At 35.6% G+C, this 20525-nt stretch overlaps 1 protein-coding gene and 1 long non-coding RNA gene across 2 annotated transcripts in view; one reads left to right on the top strand and one right to left on the bottom strand.

Moving 5' to 3' along the window:
• The first annotated feature begins 4458 nt into the window (after positions 1-4458).
• On the top strand, positions 4459-7488 carry LOC145585371 (uncharacterized). The gene is made up of 3 exons (XR_014100642.1): positions 4459-4604; positions 5162-5216; positions 6810-7488. It is a non-coding gene; the product is annotated as an uncharacterized LOC145585371 (long non-coding RNA).
• A 4155-nt stretch (positions 7489-11643) lies between these two features.
• LOC145585380 (ATP-dependent DNA helicase SRS2-like protein At4g25120) overlaps positions 11644-20525 on the bottom strand; it is a 36985-nt gene continuing 28103 nt past the window's right edge. The window contains exons 26-29 of the mRNA XM_081642086.1: positions 19589-19651; positions 19439-19498; positions 12762-12824; positions 11644-12098 (exon numbers count right to left, since the gene is read on the bottom strand). Coding sequence (XP_081498212.1) covers positions 12009-12098; positions 12762-12824; positions 19439-19498; positions 19589-19651 — 276 coding nt within the window. The 3' untranslated portion in view covers positions 11644-12008. The remainder of the gene's footprint in view (positions 12099-12761; positions 12825-19438; positions 19499-19588; positions 19652-20525) is intronic.

Genomic DNA, 20525 nt, shown 5'->3' with positions numbered 1-20525 from the left:
TAGGTTTTTCATACACACCTTTAATACAAGTAGTCAAGGAGTTTACAATGTTAGTGCGCGCTATGAAATGTGGCTTAAAATTCCTATTTTCTTTAAAAAAATTACATAGTACCTCCAGTCCAAATTACTCGCAACTTTGGGGTATTATTTGTGAGATATAAAATATTCCAAAGTTGCAAGTAATTTGGAGCGGAGGTAGTATTTTGTTAAAAATTAGGAAATTTTGTCAAAAAAAAAAAAAAACATTTATAATAACTATTTTGTTGAAAAAAACCATATAAAAATTTTTGGCAAAAAGAAACCACATCGTAAAATATTTTTGTTGAAAACAACATGAGATCTCTAATCACTCAAATAACCACTAATTTCACCTTAATTCTTCTAATTAACCATAACTTTAACTAACTATTTAATAATTGAGTTAATTTAGAAATTAAAAAAAAAAAATATAATACACCCACACCACCATCAGTCAACCACCCTCTCCTTCTCCCCCTCCCATGGAAGCAACCCCCTCCCGACCTCCACCCTCCCCCAGTCGTTGCCTGGAACACCTCACCCCTGCCAAACCGACCCCCTCCCTTTCCCCTTTACCCTCGCCGACCACCCTCCTCTGGAAAACCAGCCACCAATACCACCTTCTACCATAACCACGACCCATAAAACCACCCCATTCGGAAGAGAGAAAATCTGCCGAAAAAAAAGTCCCCAATTTCGATAACGAAAGGAAGATAGGAAGAAGTGAAGGAGAGAGAAAATGAGACGAACATAATCATGACAATAACTTTAACATTTGAAACAATGTTGAATTGGGGAAGAAGAGGAGAGAGAGAGAAAGAGTAATTAGAAGAATGGTGAATTGGGTTCCGAAGGAAGGTGGTCGGCGAGGGTGAAGGGGAAAGGGAAGGAGGCGGTTCGGTGGGGGTGAGGGGTTCCAAGCGGCGGCTGCCCGGCTGGGGATGGAGGAGGCCGGGAGGGGTTAGCTGCTATGGGAGAGGGAGATGGAGAGGGTGGTTGACTGGTGGTGGTGAGGGTGATTTTTGGATTTTTTTTTTTTAATTTATAAATCAATTTAATTATTACAGTAGTTAGTGAAAGTTATGACTAATTACAATAATTAAGGATAAATTAGTCGTTAATTAAGTGATTAGAGACCTTAGGTTGTCTTCAACAAAAATATTTTACAATCTGGTTTTTCTTTGCCAAAATTTTTTTATAAGGTTTATTTTTCCAACAAAATAATTGTTATAAATGATTTTTTCTGACAAAATTTCATAAAAATTATTAAATTATGATAAGATATTGTACATATATAAAAAATTTGTTTATTTATTTTTTTAAAAACTTTATGCGGGGTTAAGCTTTACTCTCTTTACCTATACAAGTACTTAATTAGGGAGTGAGTGGTGGTACAACATTCATGATGACCGGCTAACTAGTACACAAAGGGGGTTTAATCATTTCCTTTGTGGATACATGATTTTAGATGATCGAGGCTTGCCCCTTTGCACTTTTTGACATGTGCAACCAACCATAACTTTTTACTATCTTCATCCCTTATTTACATGTCTTTAAAACCCATGATTGAGAAGTACAAATGTGCATGTGGGGTTAGAGAGAGATATAGAGAGAAACTATAGTTGGTAATTTTTAAAGAGATATAGAGATAAAGTGTTGGAAAATGATGTCAAAAGTACAAAAAATATAAAAGAAAATTGATGACAACTCATCAAAAAGAGGAAATATAGTCAAAAAGTACATTATTTTTTTAAGAAAAATAGACATGTAATTAAGGGACGGATGGAGTAACTTAAATGAAAAATTAAAAGATAATGGACATAAAAATAGGGTGCATTTGATTAAATTCAAGAGCCATGAAATCATCCTCAATATAACATAGAAGCTACGAATTCCAATTCAACCATTCAACTAAATCACTGTTTGATTTTTCAATCACAGAAACCTCACTCCTATTCTCGCGAACTGCTACACATACACTTAGTGTATGTAGCCCCCACATACACTGTCAATTAGGTGTTGACACCTAACCATTCACCAAATAAAAGAGAGGGAAAATTGGGAGGGAAATCATTCATGGAAAAACCGCCAAAACAGTATATTAGGAGGGAGTTTTTGTTTGCCGCCAATGCTACAAAGGTTGGGGGCCACCTTTTCCACCCACCCCATCATCAATGTAATGTAAAAATAAAAAAAATAAAAAGAAAAAGAAAAAGAAAAAAAAAAGAAAAAAAAAACAGAGGAAGCCATTAACGACGGAAGCATTTACGGTGATGTAATTTATGTATAATTTTTTTTTTGTTTAATAAAATCAATGGTGTTCAACTATGTATTTCATATGATCAATACATCAAGATTCTATTGTTCAATACTTCATTCTACACACTCCATATATGTGCAGGTTTTATGTAATTTTATAAAATCATTGACTTATAATGTTGTAGTTTCAATCTTCATTGTTAATGTTTTTTTTTATAATCCAATAATAATTGTAGTTTTGTTTAACTTGAATGTTACATATATTTTATTTTAATAAATCAAGTGGTCTGGTTTTGACAAACTTTTTGGAATTGTACAATTCTGGGTATAATCCAATATTTTGGTTCGACAAAGATGAAGAATTCAGTTCTTCGTGATGTTAAAATGTTTTTATATTGTAATATAATAACAATTACAGTTTTTTAGTATTTTGAAAACTATATAGTAGTAACTTGATAGTGACACGTATATTCTCAGTAGTATAATATGTAAAGTTACTAAACAAATGATGGGAGTACTATTCAAATACATTAAAAAAACAAATTAAAAAGCTTACACTTAGAATTAAATCTCACAGTAATTATTTTGTTATATGAATTTTCTAATTTGATTTTGACAATTGGAATTTATACATAACATTTGATGATGGAGAGAGATTCAGATAACCCCAATTAGAACATTGATTGAGTTATTTTTCGTGTTAAAAAGATTCTGATTAAAATAGTAACGGTTAATAATATTTTAGATTCATAACTACAGATGTTGAAAAACCTGACAAATACATGTTTCGACTTTAAGTTGGTGTCACTAACCTTTCTAATAAATATGTTTGTTATTAAAATAGTAATGTATAAATAATTCTCGTATCTGAAATTGTATTTTCATTGACCAAATCGATATGACATTATTGATTTTGGGGATGATTAGGCAGGAGTTAGTATTTAAAAGACAAATAAACTACAAAAAAAAAATTAATAAAAAAACAAAAAAAAACAACGCATTGCTTTTCAGAATTTGAGAAAAAAAAAAAACAATTTATTTACATAATTTAAGAGTCAGTTAATGAGGTTTCTCCAAAACCTTAGTCCTCAACTCTCCTGAGTTTAGGTTTTTGTTTTTGTTTTTGTTTTTTATTTATTTATTTATTTATTTATTTATTTATATAACCTCTCATTAAGTAACTTCTATCATTTTTTTTAAGAAAAACTTACATCTTTTCAACGGAATATTATTTTTTGTTTTTAAATATACATGTTACATGTATACCGTGCGTTAGCATGGATACACTCTAGTTTTACAAAATTTGATGGATAAATGGAGTTATTGTTAAAGTTCACTTCAAATTTGATATGAATAAATAATTTCAAATGTGTTAAATTTTTGTTCTTATAAAACTCATATGGAACTCTTATTATATGAATGAACCAGCAAGCCTATTTACTAAACATATGTGTAATTTATTAGTTACAATATTATTAATAGGACATTGTTAGCTGGAAACTATTATATAGAATTCCAATATTAATAAAATACATAAATTTATTAATATAATTGTGTCCGAAATTTAGTCAAGTACTGGAGGGTTACAATTAAAACACTACAAGAAAAAGGGGAATTAACAACTGATTTTTGCGACTACCATAATAATTAGTCGCAAAAATAATTTTTGCGACTGAAAAAAACGAGTAGTCACAAATTTTGCAACTGATTTCGAGGAAGTTGTTATGCGGTCGCAAATTAGCAACTGATTTTTGCGACTACCATAATAATTAGTCGCAAAAATAATTTTTGCGACTGAAAAAAAAGAGTAGTCACAAATTTTGCAAACTGATTTTGAGGAAGTTGTTATGCGGTTGCTAATTAGCAACTGATTTTTGCGACTACCATAATAATCAATCGGAAAAAATATTTTTACGACTGAAAAAGGTAAGTAGTTGCAAATTTTACAACTGATTTTGTAATAGTTGCTATGCAGTCACTAATCTGTGACACCCTCATAATTTTTTGCGACTAAAGTATAGTTGCTAGGCTTAATAATTTTTAAACCATTTTTAAAAAAAATTTGCGACTACTGTTGCAACTAACACGTAGACGTAGTCGCTACAATTATTTTGAAATTTATAAAATCTAAAAATAAAAAACTCTTGGTATCATAAATTGTTGCCGCAAAAAAAACCAACTTTCACTTTTTATTCCTTCATTCATTATACGAACAGTACATAGTCTTCTTTCTCAAAGAAAAAAAAAGGGCCAAGTTCTTAACTTCAGATCGAACCCCTCGTCGTCGTCTTCATCTGCCGCCGCTGCGCCACCACATCTCCACCTAGGTAAGTTATGCATTCTCCCCCTTCCTACCCTTCATTCCATCTTTCACTTACTGCAATTTGCCAATTGCGAATCTTAGGGTTAGCATTGTGTTTTTTGTCCAATTTTTTATTTTAATATGGTTTCCATTTCGAATTGCGGAATTGATTTTGATCTAATTATTGATTGAATTTGAGTTACAAATTTATTGATTTAATTTTAATCTGGTTTCCATAGTAAATTGTGAATTACAAATTGATTGAATTGATTTTAATCTGGCTGCCAATTGGGAATTTTAGGATTATCACTGAAGTCAATCAATGTAAAACGATTCAAAAATGATTGATTATACAAAAAGCCCTAATTATTTTCAATGTAAAGATCCCAAGTCTGATTATTCCAGCTATAATCCCTACGATTTAGTAAATGTTTTGGGGTTTGTCAATTTCTTATTACTATATGTTTAATTATTTCGTCAATTTCGATTTTGTTTTGCCTAATTAATCAATATGCTTTTTTTTTTTTCTATTTAATCTATAATTGAAGCTATAATTCCATTATTTGTTGTCTGTATAAGCAGCACTTGAAGAGCTCCCTGTCAAAAAGAATGAGGTCGAGAAAAATAAATCAATTAGGTATGTTTACTGCTTGTTTAACAATTTATATGAGCTAATGATTAATGTATTTGGCTGTCTATAATGAGTGCTTAATAATATATCTCCTGCTTCTATAGTTCTATATATGTTTCAAATTTTTTTATTTTTTTTTTAATTTTATATCTTTTAGTTTTAGGCTTTTGATTTTTGCTGCTTTAATTACGTACCTTGATGTTATATGGGTAATATCGTTTGATTTTATACTGTTAGAATCTTTTTGGTTTGATGTTTTAAAGTCTTTTGTAGTGATTCACATTGAATTGTAAGCAACTATAATATTCCTGTACAAAATCTATGCTTATAATTCAATTAAGGTGTCTAATAAACTTGTATCCAAGGTCTAAGGCTTATTTGTTGGGATGGGGGTTTTAGATGGCTGAAAAACTAAATATTATTGATGAATTTAGGCCTTTAAATAGGCTACATCTATGTGAGCAACACGTATGAAACAAAGCTAAGAAATTGCATAAAACTTCAAGGAAAACAGCCCTTGCTAGCAGAACATGCTTATCAGATTTTCCAGCTGTACTACTTGACAAAACTGACTTAAAACCCTAAAAAATATTTTTAGTTAATTTTTTTGATATTTTTCCTTAACACTAGATATCCTATTCTAACTACTGCAACTAGAATCGCCTTAAAATTCGAATCCAACTGGTGCAGTTTATTCTTGCAATCTGACCCACCCGTAGAACTCAAAAACTGACTTTTACATATATCCTTGTATATGAAGCCCCTGGAATTTATGGCTTATCTTTTGTTTTTTGGTATTATTTTATAGAACTCTTAAAATGTGAACCTTATAGGGATTTAAGCAATATAATCTACTTCTAAGCTACACAATCTTACTAACTTCACTTATATATCTCATATGTAGTTGCATATTTTGATGTATGTAGTCTCATTTAGTCTGAAATTTTGTTCTCTATTTTGGTAAAACATTGAGTTGTAGCAATCTAGCATAATTTTGTTCTACTTGTTTCACTATAAGCTAATGCAAATCGTGGATATCATACACTTATCTTTAAACTTTTTTCTTTGATTTTTAAAGAACCTTGTTTGCATTAATTAGGTAGCTTACACGTTAATTAATAAAGAGAAATGATAGGAGCATTCTCTTAACATGGTTTTTTCAGTTTTTAGCAACTATCATAAAATATTCTCTAGTCACTGCCCTTTGTTAGGATGACATTATTTCTTCAGCCTTACCCCCCTCCTTTGTCCCTTACCTTTTTATCAAGTCCCTTATTTTCTTTTTCCAAATTTACCATTAAGCGCTAGGGTGAGTTTAGCTCACTACTCTTTAATTAAAACTCAAATCATTATAGGTTGTCTATTTGTTTGCATGTGTGGTTGAGTTGGAGGATGAGAATAACGTAGTATGACATGATGTGAATTGAAGCAGGTTTTGAAGCCATACCCTAGTGGAGGAGATTGTTCAATATACAAAGGAGACTATGTCGAAAACTTTACTAATAATTGTTAACAACATTGATATTATCATAAGTGTTTCATTTTTTTTTATTGTAACAACTGAGACCACCATAGTTACTAACACATATCTTAATGCAGGGAGAATATATGGAAAAACTTGAGGAATATAAGAACAAAGGAGCTCTCTGACAAAGTCTACTTAGAGGTTGTAGGTGGGCAAAAGAGAAGTGAAAAGTTTTCGGTTTAGGGAGTGTTTCACAAATATACTTCAAGAACGACCCTACTTCTCACCCTATTACATCATCTTCCACTCCTTCCATGCAATGATTTCTCAACTAAGCTCTTAAGTTGAGGATTAAAGAAGATGGCGAAAGAAAAACGTGACAGGAAGAAGATCAAAAGCCAAAAAAGGGCAGCGGAAAAATTAAAATATGCCAAGGAAATTGTTGAAAATCATGAGATAGAAAAGGCAACATGAAAGAAGGGAAAAATGGCTACGCATAAAACATTGAAGGATATGACAACACTTGTTCAACATTAATGTCCTACTAAGCCTCCGTTGTCACTGTCACCTGCTCTCGTGATGCAACTAAGTGATTTTTATTTTCTTGGTGGTAATTTTGTGAACAGTTGATCTTTAATATTTGCAGGCATATTTGTATATCTTCTATAAGTTCTTATTGGAAGTAGCTTCCTTAATATGGGAGGTGATTTTGAAACAATTAGTCATATGGTTTAGAATATTGTTTTTTAATACATTGATGCAAAGTTGATGATATTTTGGATACTCGAATAAAATTAGCATTGGTTAATTTTATTTATGCTTGGTAACTTTTTTTTTCACTCATATTGGCCGTCATGAAATTATGGCCTCCAAATATTATAGTCAGTCACAAAAATTTAGCGACTGCATATTTGTTTTAGAGACTGAATGGTTAGTTGCAAAATAATAATTCACAGTAGTCTCTAATCCGTCGCAAAAAAATTAGTCTCGTAGTTGCTAATCCGTCGCAAAATAAATTAGTCTCCACAGTCGCAAAACTTTGGTCTGGTAGTCGCTGATTCGTCACAAACCACTGGTCTCCCTAGTCTCAAAATATTGGGCTGCGTAGTCGCTAATCCGTCGCAAATATTTTACGACGGACAGTGGTTTAGTTGCAAAAATTGTAAGGTAGTTGCTAAATGGTAGTTGCAAAGTTGTTGCGAATCCGTCGCTAAATTTGCAACTATCCAAAAATTAGTCGCAAAAATGAATTTGCGACGAGGTCTTTAGGGACTAACCAAAGTAGTTGCAAATCCATCGCAAATTCATTTTTGCAACGGATTTGCGACTACTTTGGCCGTCGCTAATTCGCTTTTTTCTTGTAGTGAAAACAAATGTAATTCAATAAAATAGTCTATCAGCTACTAATATTTATAGAATTTTGTCACCAATGATATAAAGATGGTAAATGTTTGTAAAAATTGTAAGGAGATCTCTAACTAGTCTTCATTTTATTATCATTTTCCGTCTTCAGTAGCATCAACAACATGATCTAAGATATTTATAACGGGTTATTCATCATATGCCTCCGAGTTTTTTGTTTATTCACCACATACACCTGCACTTTTGTAAATTCATTATATACCCCCGAGTTTTTACAAAAATACACCATATACCCTTGATGACTAATGATTTTTAATTTTGTCAATCATTAGAGCTAATAATGAACCGAAACCATCCTAAATACATTCTTACCTCTGAAACTACCTACATTCTTTTTTTCCGCCCACAAAACCGCCCTAAATTTCCTTTTCTCATCCTCAAAATCAATCATACAAATAACAATAGTGAATTATTTGCAACCTATAATAAAGCTTTCCAATACTATTTAAAATCATACTGTTACTAATTCACAAACAAACCTTGAATTGTTTCGTTACTATTATAATTGACAATTATTGCACAATGTATGTTTAAATTTCAATATGGAACCATCATAGTAATTGAAACACACGTATAATAAAATTTCATTATTGGACACTATCACAAATTTTAGTATTTAGTATCTATTTGTTGTAAAATCAATTTTAAGTGTTATAGGGGTATACATGTTCATAGACTAATCTTAAGAGTTAAAGAAAAAGAGGTAGTTATCAATAATGTGGGGACGTAAGTATATCAAGGTCTACAAATGTATTAATAACAATATATATATATATATATATATATATATATATATATATATATATATATATATATATAATGTAACGACAATACTCAACAAAGAAGGCTAAAAGTTAGTTTTGAAGGGTTAAAATCAACTAGTGGATTTGAGGTGGAGGGTTACAAAAAAAAAAAAAAAAAAAAAACAATTGTAATTCACAAAAAAGATTATCAACTACTAATAAATACAGAATAATGTTAAAAATGACATAACATGAAGTTATTACTAGTACAACAAACTTATATTTGTTTCGTTAAAAAATGATTCTTGCTTTTGTTTCTTGCATTTAGATTGTAATTATGTGTGAAATTTACTTACATTTTATTAATAGTTTCTAAATAAACATAGTAACAATTATATATTTATATGAAACAGGTATGTAAATATAAGTATCATAACTTCTAAACTAGTAACAACGAAGCCCTTATATTGAAGTTAAAAATTAGTGTTTAATCAGTTACTGGGATACATAGAACAGCTCCATGTTGTATGATTGTGATTACTACTACTGTCATTTTGTGTTACTAAAAAATACCCAATCAATTATTGTTAATAGAAAACCGAAAACCCGAAGAACATTGGAATTAACGATTTGCCAATTTCTTCAACATGTTATCTTATAATTATGGAAAACGGCAAGTTCAATTTGCGAATCGGGTTATGAACAATGGTAAATATTGCAAATTCACCTTCATGTACATAAATAATTGTTCACCAAACAAAAATTAGTTCAAAATTGAAAAAAAGGCAAATTAGGTCTCCAAATTGATGTTAAACATGCAATTCTCCAGTTAAATTGCGATCATCCATTTTGCAGGGGGTAATTCACCATTTTAATTACATTTCTTCGATAGATGAATTGAACTCCAATTTCGCGCTTACGAACCCTAGAAATTGGGGATTTCAATGGTTGTAAAAAGAAAATAAAATAAAGAAATTCTTTTAAAAAATGGAGCATAAACAATTTGCATGAATATTAAAGATTAGAAACATAAAAATTCTATTAACAAACAAATCTGGAGAAAAATTATATATGAAGAGATGAATCTTATGAAGAACCCTAGAAATTGGGGAATCAAAACAAAAATCGTAACATAATTTGAAGCTATTTGATTCCACAAACTCAGAATATTAAATTTTTTGTCATGTAAAGTTTTTTAATAAACAAAATTTGGGAAAACATTTAAAGAAAAAAAATTGATAGGAACATGAAGAGTAAGAACAATGGAGGAGAGAGGGGAGAGGAGAGAGAAGAGAGAAAATTAGACCCTAAAAAAAAGGAACTGGTTGAAATGAGAGAGGAGAGAGAGTGGGGTGGTTAGGGAGAGTGGGTCCCTGGTTAATTTGAATTTTGAATCTAAAATTTCAAATGAAATTTCATATTAGGGTATTTTTGGAGTCAAATGTGCAACCAATTAAATTGTGACACATCACTGGTGTATGTGGGGGCTACATACACTAAGTGGATGTGTAGCCTTTGCGCCTATTCTCAGCATTCACATCTTCTTTGAAGTTATCAATTAGATTTGAAATCATATACTCCTCCTCAACAATTAGTGGAACGATTTTCAAGGTCACTTCTTGGTTGACCATCTCTAAGTCACATGAAGATTTGACTTTCATGTGGATCTTCTTGTCACATCTCATCTTAGTTGAACTAAAAGTGATCAAAATTCAGGTCATGCTAGGCCATTATACCCAAACTCGCAAAAAAGAGTCAGGCTTGTTAGGCCAAAGCGGGCTATTATGGACGGGTTGACTTTTTAGGCTTGCTCAAACCCACACTTTTGTTGGAATGGAAAAGTTTGGGTTAGCATGTCAGATTGCCTCTCAGTTAAACTCACCATCCTTGTAGGCATTGACAAGACCTTTGGATCATTGATATCATTGCCTTGAATTTTCGAAATGTCTTTCATGACTGTCTTTTCCTTTATTCGTAAAAGTCATCTACGAAGCAACATATTATAAAAACTCGAGTTTTAAAAAAGACAAAGAGGAAAGCTTTACTAACGAATTTCTTTTATTTCTATTAGAGATACAGTAGCCAAAAAACTTTCTACAGTTTAGTCTTAGTAGCAAAGTGATCAAAAATCGGGTAAGGCCAAGCCTATGCATAAAATTATGTCCAAACTAACAAAATAGCATCGGGTTTATCAGGTCAAAATAGCCTTTTTGACCTTTTTCGGGCTAGGCTCGGGTTTCGAATTAAAAATGCATGTGTACTCTTTGTAGTCTTGTCAAAACCAACAATTTTTTCAAGCCGGGTCATATTGAGCTAGCGGGTCAAGCTATGGATGATCACCTTTACTTGGTAGTGATTTTTTGCCCACTTTGTAGCGGCTTATACTTCCTCATTGGTAATAATCATTCCAAGCAGAAACACATGTAAATTTTTTTTTTATTATTTATTTTTTTTTTAAGGAAACACATGTACTTTGTTACTAACATAAATAAACATCCCCAAATTTATTCAAGCTTCATAAGATCATAGATTCACTGACATGGGTACTATAAAAAAATTATAGTCCCAATACAATTGAACTTTGTTTAGAGCCAATGCACATATTTTAATACCAACTAGGTTTTACTAGTCATTAAATGTCTCACAATAGTAGAGACTAAGAAGTTCTACAAAGGAGAATGAGAAAGCTCTGAACAGAATTATAGCCTCATAGTCATAAGTAACCTTGATGCAGGATACTATGACTTCAAATTACAGGAAGTTCAACATCTCAGTAGCAAGAAACTCGTTTTATGAGCTCGACGTGATAGTTAATCAGATGCCAGGAGATAGATAAATCATACTTAATGTTAATATCCCTTAATTATGGATTTTGCTAAAGTACTTAGAGTTTGAATACTACTCTAGTATATTTTGACCCTATCAGCGAACATCAAAATTTATTTTCAGAAGTTCCCAGTCAAAAAGATACATTCAAGAAACAGGCATGAATGAATTGGCTATCCATACAAATTCACAACAAAAAATATATTATCAAAGATTACAAAAAATTCTTGCTAAATTTCCTAGCACTAAAAGAAAACAATTTAATTAAAAAAAAAAATCAACGTAAATGCTGCAAAGATTAGGACTTTTACCTGTAAATAAATGAGTGAATTTTCATAGTCCCTAAAGAGTTCTGTATTGCTCTATTAACCGAGAAGCATGCAGCTTTGATTCAGGGACGATTGTGCAGCCCAAGCTACGCAGATAACCAATCTGGTACATTTTTATAGTAAATGATTAATATTTTAGAATCAAAGGAAACAGATAATTTAACAAATCTAAAATTAGAAAGAATATTGAGACATAGTAAACAATGTACAAGTACACGTACAAGAATAGTGTTTAGGATCAACAAAGATGCACTTGCAGATTACATATTACTTCTAGTATGAGAAGGTAAGTGAGCCATGTCGTTTGTCTCCCTTAAAATAGCGTTTATGGTGTCATGTATTCACAGCAGCTTAAATACTTGCATGACAAATAAAATCAATCAATTACTGAAAGGCATGTCTCCAGCCTTAGGCAAAGCTTAGTACGTGTTCCTTGCCAAAGTAGAAGCACTACCCTTGGCACAGTAATTACATATCCATTGATATAACAATATATGTCGACTTTAAAGCTGGAATTGCATCAAGTATGCTACTGACTACTGAGAAAACAATCAGAAGGTGGAGGACCAAAAGAGCAGAATACATCTTTACTATGATACCCATCACATGACAAATAAAAGCTATATTTCTATCCAACTATAGTAGAGATGTTATTTGGCTCACACTTCAGCCCCTAGTAAAAATGTGGGAGGCAAGTTCTAAATATATTAAGAGGTGTATATGTCATTATACAGCTAACTAATGCGTCAATACAATAATTTTTTACCTGCTTAGAAGTTGGGGATGATGAACCCATTGCAGTCTCCATCCGCTGTTTTTGGAAATGTTCCTGTTTAAATAATGGACAAATCAATGAAAAGGATGGAATTATAAAATAAAAGATGCAGAACTAAGCACAATGAATACAACAAAACCCAAGAGAACCAGATATCTCACTGGGATTCAGATATCCAAACAAGATGACACAAAAGATCAAGAGCTTGTGAAGCAAGGGGAGCATGTAATCCTCTATTACTCTCAGTGCTAAGTCTAAAACAAAAGTAGACGATAGCTTAAAAACTAAAGAAGCAACTTGCTGTAGACTAGGTAAGCAAGCTATGTAATAAAACAGTAACACACAATATTGAGGGGAAAGCTTGGGTTTTCTTGATTGATTGAAGAACAGAGTTTACAGAGTCTACAGCTACAAGGACTACAGCTAAAGATTGAATCTTGCAAACACTACGGCTACAGGATTAACATCAAAATCAGCATACCCTTCTACAATACCCTACTTCCCATTTAAATACCAAGTCACCCCCTTTCCCAAGTTACCCTAGCAATCACAAAAGCCAGTCATTCTCTGCCAAGTGGCTGTACACAGAAATTAAGGAAAATTCCCCTCTTTTGTCTTCTTCTGCTAACCTCTACTGCTCCTGTCCGCTTATGAATTTGTGTCTTCTTTCATAAACTTTGAGTGGTTTAGGTGGGTTAACCCGATCTATTGCAATACCCCCCCACAGAGCTTCACCTTGTCCTCAAGGTGGAAGTGAGGAAAACGCTGATCAATGGCTTCAAATTTCTTCCAAGTGGCCTCAAAATTTGGCAGACCCTTCCACTTCACCAAAACCTCCACTGTTGGCTCAACTGCCACCCCCTTCTGTCTCACCTCTAGAACCTCTTCAGGTTCCACAATCAGCTCCAGTTCAGCAGTCAGCTGGCTAGGGAGAGTGGGTAGTACTGGCAGGTACCCCACAGCCTTTTTCAGTTGGGACAATGGAAAACTGGATGGACTTTGCTCTCCAGGGATGTCAAGGCGATATGCTACCTTCCCCACCCTTTGGAGTATCTCAAACGGTCCATAATAGCGGGATGCCAACTTCTCAAAGGGGCGTTTGGCCAAAGATTTCTGCCTGTACGGCTGCAACTTCAGAAATACCTTATCCCCAACCTCAAACTGCACATCCCTCCTCTTGTTGTCTGCTGTCTCTTTCATGAGCTGTTGGGAACGGTTGAAGTTCATCTTCAACTCATCTAAAATCAGATCACGCTCCCTTAAGCTCTCTTCCAAATTTTCCACTGCTGTAACCTGCTTTCCAAGCCTCCAAAGTCTTGGAGGGTCACGCCCATACACAACCTTGAATAGGGTCATCTTGGTTGCGGTGTGCGGGGAGGTGTTATAAGAGAACTCAGCCCACAGCAGCCATTGAGCCCAAGACTTAGGCTGATTAGTGACAAAACAACGGAGATAAGTTTCCAAGCATTTGTTCACGACCTCTGTTTGTCCATCCGTTTGAGGATGGTATGAAGTACTCCTTTTGAGATGTGTCCCCCGAAGAAGGAAGAGTTCCTTCCAGAAATTACTCATGAAGACCTTGTCCCGATCAGAGACAATGGATAGCGGAAACCCATGCAACTTAACTACCTCTTTCACGAATATGTCAGCCACCTTCAAGGCTGTAAAAGGATGCTTGAGGCCAATAAAATGACTACTTGGACAGCCGGTCTACCACAACCAAAATAGAATCCACCTCTTTCGAAAGAGGCAATCCTTCAATGAAGTCCATGGTTATCTCCTCCCAAATAGCCTCCGGAACTGCCAAGGGCTGTAACAACCCAGCCATGCCCTGCTGCAAGGTCTTCCCTCTTTGACATATCTCACACTGCCGCACATATTCCCCTACTTTCTTTCGCATTCCCGGCCAAAACCATTCGGCTGCCAACTTCAAATATGTCTTTACCTCCCCTTCATGCCCCCCAGCTGGGGTATCATGGTACTCATGTAGCAAAACAGGAACAAACCTCGGCCCCTTGGGCAGAACAACCCGACCCTTGAACAAAACTCGATTCCCCTCTAAGGAGAAGCCTTTCTGCCCACTGACATTGGCTGCTAGTGATTCCCGCAGCTCACTTAACCAAGGATCCTCAGAAATTTCCTTCTCCAACTCATCCCACTCCACTACTTGAGTTGAAATTAGGGACCCAAATTGTACGTCAATACTATCCTTCCGAGACAGGGCATCCGCCACCATATTAGATGGCCCGGGTTTGTATTGAATCTCGAAGTCCATCCCCATCAACTTTCTCATCCACTTTTGATACTCCCCTCCAACCTCACGTTGTTGGGTGAGAAACCACAAACTTTGTTGATCGGTTCTAATTACAAAATGTCTCCCAAGCACATAGTGTCGCCATTTCAATACCGACAAGCTAATAGCCATCAACTCTTTTTCATAAATCGATTTAGCTTGGTTTGTCACTCCTAGAAGCTTACTAAAATAAGCAATGGGCTGCCCTTGTTGCATCAACACCGCCCCTAGACCATACCCGGATGCATCCGTCTCTACAACGAGCTCCAAATAAAAATCCGGCATTCGCAAAACCGGGGCTGTTGTCATGGCTGTTTTAAGAGCTGCAAAGGCATGGGCTACTTCGGTGCTCCACCCGAAACTGTCTTTTATTAATTGGGCAGTGAGTGGCCCCGCAATTTGGGCATACCGGTGCATAAACTTCCGGTAGTACTCCGTGAGACTGAGGAACCCCCTAAGTTCCCGAAGGTTCTTAGGCTCCTTCAACTCTACTATTGCCTTAACCTTCTCCATATCCATGGCTACCCCTTCCTTCGAAATTACGTGTCCCAATTAAGCCACCTCTTCTCTTCCGAACTCACATTTCTTCCAATTAGCATACAATTTATGCTTCTCCAATAATTCCAAGACCACCCTCACATGCTCCTTGTGTTCACCTTCCTCCTTACTATACCCAAGAATGTCATCGAAGAACACTAACACAAATCTCCTCAAATAAGGTTTTAAAAACTTCATTCATAAGGGATTGGAAGGTTGTCGAGGCATTGGTTAGCCCAAAAGGCATCACGAGGAACTCGTAGTGGCCCTCGTGGGTGCTAAAGACCGTCTTATGGACATCCTCCGGTTTCACCCTTATTTGGTGATAGTCGGATTTCAAATCCAACTTCGAGAACCACTTAGCGCCATGAAGCTCATCAAGTAGCTCGTCGATGACCGGAATAGGAAATTTATCTGGCACCGTCTCCTTGTTTAGCGCCTTATAATCAACACAAAAACGCCAACTTCAATCCTTCTTCTTCACAAGGATCACCGGGCTAGAGTAGGGACTCGTCTTTGGCCGGATATTCCAGCTTGTAGCATCTCAAGGATTAATTTCTCGATCTCATCCTTTTGTATCTGAGGGTACCTATAAGGTCGGACACTAACTGGGTCACTTCCTGTCTTAAGCACGATGGAGTGCTCGCGGGCTCTAGGTGGGGGAAGGCCCACTGGAGTCTCAAAGACTCCCTGGAATTGCTTTAACAAGTCTGCCAAAAACATGGGAGGTTGAGGCCCTGCTGCTTCTCCCTCCTTTACCCCCGTACCTGACTCCACCCACACCCCTTGTTTCTCCTTTTAGCTACGGATCATGGCTTTCAAGGTAATTTGGGTCTTTTCGAGTGCAGGATCTCCGGTAAGAGTGACCGGCAGCCGTCTTACTCGAAATTTCATGATATGGGTTTTCCAATTTGTCGTGACCGCTCCGAGTTTTTCTAACCACTGCACCCCGAGTATAATGTCAGCATTCCCCAATTCCAGAGGTAAGAACTCGTCCACTACGGACACTCCACCATCGAGCTTCAATTTCACTCCCTTACTCGCCATTACCCAAAGCCAAAAATTCACTGCCTCTAGCAATCGGCACCGCCACTTCCGACACTAACTTGGCTGAAATGAAGTTATACGTTGCTCCGGGGTCGATCATTATCACCACAGATTTTCCGGCTATCTCCCCTCTCAATTTCATTGTTTTGGGGTTGGAAATCCTAATCACTGAGCACAAGGAAACTTCCACCGATTCTTCGCCCCCTTCTTCCACCTCCTCTTCGTGTGGTTCTTCCTCGCCGGCCACCAAGAGGACGCTAAACTCCTTTCCCTTACACCTGTGCCCCACACTCCAATTCTCGTCACACTGAAAGCATAGGTTTTTTGCTCACTTTTCTTGCATTTCGGCTTCTGTGAGTCGTCTCGTGAAGTTCGAGTTTCGACCTTGTGAAAACCCAGTTGAGCCACCCATATTGACTGACGCGTGGGATTCAGTGGGTTTAACCCACGATTTAGTGGAATTGGAGTGCCTGGGAACTCCATATGTCTGCACTAGCCCGGCCCAATTACTTTTACTGGACCTGGGCCACAACATTCACATGTTGGGCTAGACTCATTTGCGGCCTGTTCGTACAATGAACTGGTGTGAGATGGCCGAAACTCATACAACAACCGCTGCTTCAAATCCAACCACCCCTCAATCGGACGCCACTTCTCCCACTGAAGCCGCTTGAGGGCTACGCCATCCATGGCCACAATGGAAGCCTCAAGTTTTTCTCTTTCGGTCAATTGATAGAACTCAAAAAATTCTCCGCCCTAAAACAACCAGTTATCCGGATCTGTGCCTTCAAAGATCGGCATCTCAAGCTTTTCTCTTTCGGTCAATTGATAGAACTCAAAAAATTCTCCGCCCTAAAACAACCAGTTATCCGGATCTGTGCCTTCAAAGATCGGCATCTCGTTCTCCCCTTGGGCTTGACTGCCTTCGCTATCAAGTTGGACAATCGATTGGAAGATGGGCTGATGTTGCTGTGGTGGCCTGGGCCCTTGTCCTCCGACCACCGCCTTCTTCATTTCTTCACGAAATTATTTATTGTTTTCTCTTTTAATCATGGCCAACCTCTCATGCTCTATCTGGAACCGATCGATCCTCTCTTCCAGTCGGTACCGCTTCCTCTCAGCTTCCACGACTCCAGCCACCGCGGCCTGAACAACCTTCTCAATGGCAGCTCCTTGCACCCCGATATTCTTAGCAATACCTTTCAAATGAGCCTCCTGTAAATCGAACTTCCCTTCCATGGTCTGTAGTCGGGATTCGACCTCTCCTAGCTTCTCGTCTGTCGCGTCATCTCGCTGTGATAACATTGGGGTCACCATGATCGGTGCTCTAATACCACTTGCTGAAGACTAGGTAAGCAAACTATGTAATAAAACAGTAACACACAATATTGAGGGGAAAGCTTGGGTTTTCTTGATTGATTGTAGAACAGAGTTTACAGAGTCTACAGCTACAAGGACTACAACTAAAGATTGAATCTTGCAAATTCTACGGCTACTGCTACACTAGAATTAACATTAAAATCAGCATACCCTTCTACAATACCCTACTTCCCATTTAAATACAAAGTCACCCCTTTCCCAAGTTACCCTAGCAATCACAAAAACCTGTCATTCTCTGCCAAGTGGCTGTACATAAAAATTAAGGAAAATTCCCCTATTTTGCCGTCTTCTGCTAACCTCTACTGCTCTTGTCCGCTTGTGAATTTGTGTCTTCTTTCATAAACCTTGAGTGGTTTAGGTGGGTTAACCCGATCCATTGCACAACTGCAAGAAAAAATTTCACAGGCTTTGCCTGCCTATGAGGTTATGAATTCCCCCCCCCCCCCTCTCTCTCTCTTTTCAGCAAGTCGGCAGACAGCAGACAAAGGAGAAATAAAGCAAAGTGATAAGAAAATGAATCATCGAAATTTCAAACTACTGCAAGAAAAGCGATCTGGTCCTATTTATCCATCCTGTTCTATTTGTCTTATATATCTTATCCAGTGAAAAGTTGGCGCGTGAAGGAGACCCTGAGAAACCCTACATCAACTGATACTCCTTAGAGTTCAAAAGAATTTATTTATATTGTCATCTAAACACCAAGCGACCCCATGCATACTAGCTACGATTTTCCTCTTAACCACCAACACATCTAAACCAACATACTTAAGAATAGTAAGATCTACACACGAAACCATTAAGAACAAAGAACATTGGTTCAGGTCCTTTTTTGCAATAAGTTTTTTGCCAAACATGCCCAAAAAACCAATTTTTTGAACTCAAAGCTAGACATTAATAAAATTAGGATTCAACAAGCTACAAGAAACATGATATTCACAAAGATTTAAAAGAGAATAGAGCTTATGGATCACCCATAATTGATAAAAGTCAATTCACCTAATTTCATTGCAAAACATTCCTTAATTGAAAATTCCATTGACAAAGATCAATCCCTTTGACTTAGAATTCCCAAAATGAAACATTACGTACTGTAGAAAGGCAATGCGAGAACAAAATGAATCTTAATCTAACATAGTTTCTTCTAAAAGTCCTAAATTAGTATTATTCTAAACATTATGAATTGATGGATACAAAAAACAATATCTAGGTTAAAAACTTCCTTTGTGAACTGTTCAATCCGCTAGTCATTATCATTCTCTATCTAGGTTAGTAGTGATCTACAATTTAGATCAATTTATCACAATAACGGAACCTTGTTCACATCATAATGCATCAAAAGATTGCTACAGTTAATTAAATCAAAATGCAGAAAAGGTTCTCTCATATAAAAGGTACAACAAGAAAGCTCTACCTGTCTTTCCCTTGTCAAATGCACACGTTTCTCAGATGGTATCTGCTCCCACTTTATAACCTAGTATCAAGCATTGTAGAGAGAAAAAAAGGCGTAAAAAAAAGAAACGCAACAAAGAATGGATCTTTATAAATAAAAACAACTTCTTACATAGTCAGCAAATTGAAATGCTTCCTCATATTTTAGGAACGACTTCAATGCAACCAAAATATCCTGTAAAATGTGATAAACTTAAAGTCAGATCCCCAAGGCCAACAATAGTGGATCAATTCATAGTCAAACACCCATGTAATTCAAGTAAGGCATGCAGTTGTCATATGGTAATAAAGAGCTAGGAAATACAGAATTTCTTCAGGATAAGAAACCAGGCAAGTAATGCACACAAGGATATATAATTTTTTTTTCTATTGATCAAGAATTTTGAGAAGATAAATAGCACAAGAAGAAACAAGAAATTGTGGATAGAGAATTACAGGATACTTAAATATATAAGAATAAATCAGTAAATTGAGGCCGTAATATGACCATGCACACCCACGTACACTAACACTCAACATACATAAGCTGCATCAAAATTCAATTGTCATCTGCTAATGAGTCAAAAAAAATTTCAACTATGGTAATGACTGTGTGTAGATTAATAGAATACTAATGCAATAATTATTCAATGAAGAATAATGATGAGTCATAGCCTATACAAAGATTTTAAAAAAATAAATCAAAAAATGGCTATCTCAACACAACAAATATTTTGTTTGGTACAAGCTAGTGGGTGTCTTTCCTAAATATTATTATAGGAGCCCTTATGGCCAATCACACAAGAAATTAAAGCTAAGACATCCTAATTGAATACTAAACTTAAGATAATACAAGTAGATATTGGCCACTGAAATTTATTCCTCATAGTTAGTTTAGGAAAATTTGACTTTTGCTACCAATAAAATGCACCACTTTGATTTTTGCTAACCATCTGCTCCCTCCATTTTTAAAGAATTGCTCCACTTTCTATTTTCGGCCGTTTTTAAATATTTGCTCTATTTCCTTATTTGACAAGTTTTTATAGTATTTAATTCATTTCTCTCAACTA

This window comes from Chenopodium album, chromosome 2 (assembly GCF_948465745.1).
Source record: "Chenopodium album chromosome 2, dcCheAlbu1.1, whole genome shotgun sequence".
Lineage (NCBI taxonomy): Eukaryota > Viridiplantae > Streptophyta > Magnoliopsida > Caryophyllales > Amaranthaceae > Chenopodium > Chenopodium album.
The sequence above is the reverse complement of the archived record's forward strand: the minus strand, read 5'-3'. Positions and strand labels throughout refer to the sequence as shown.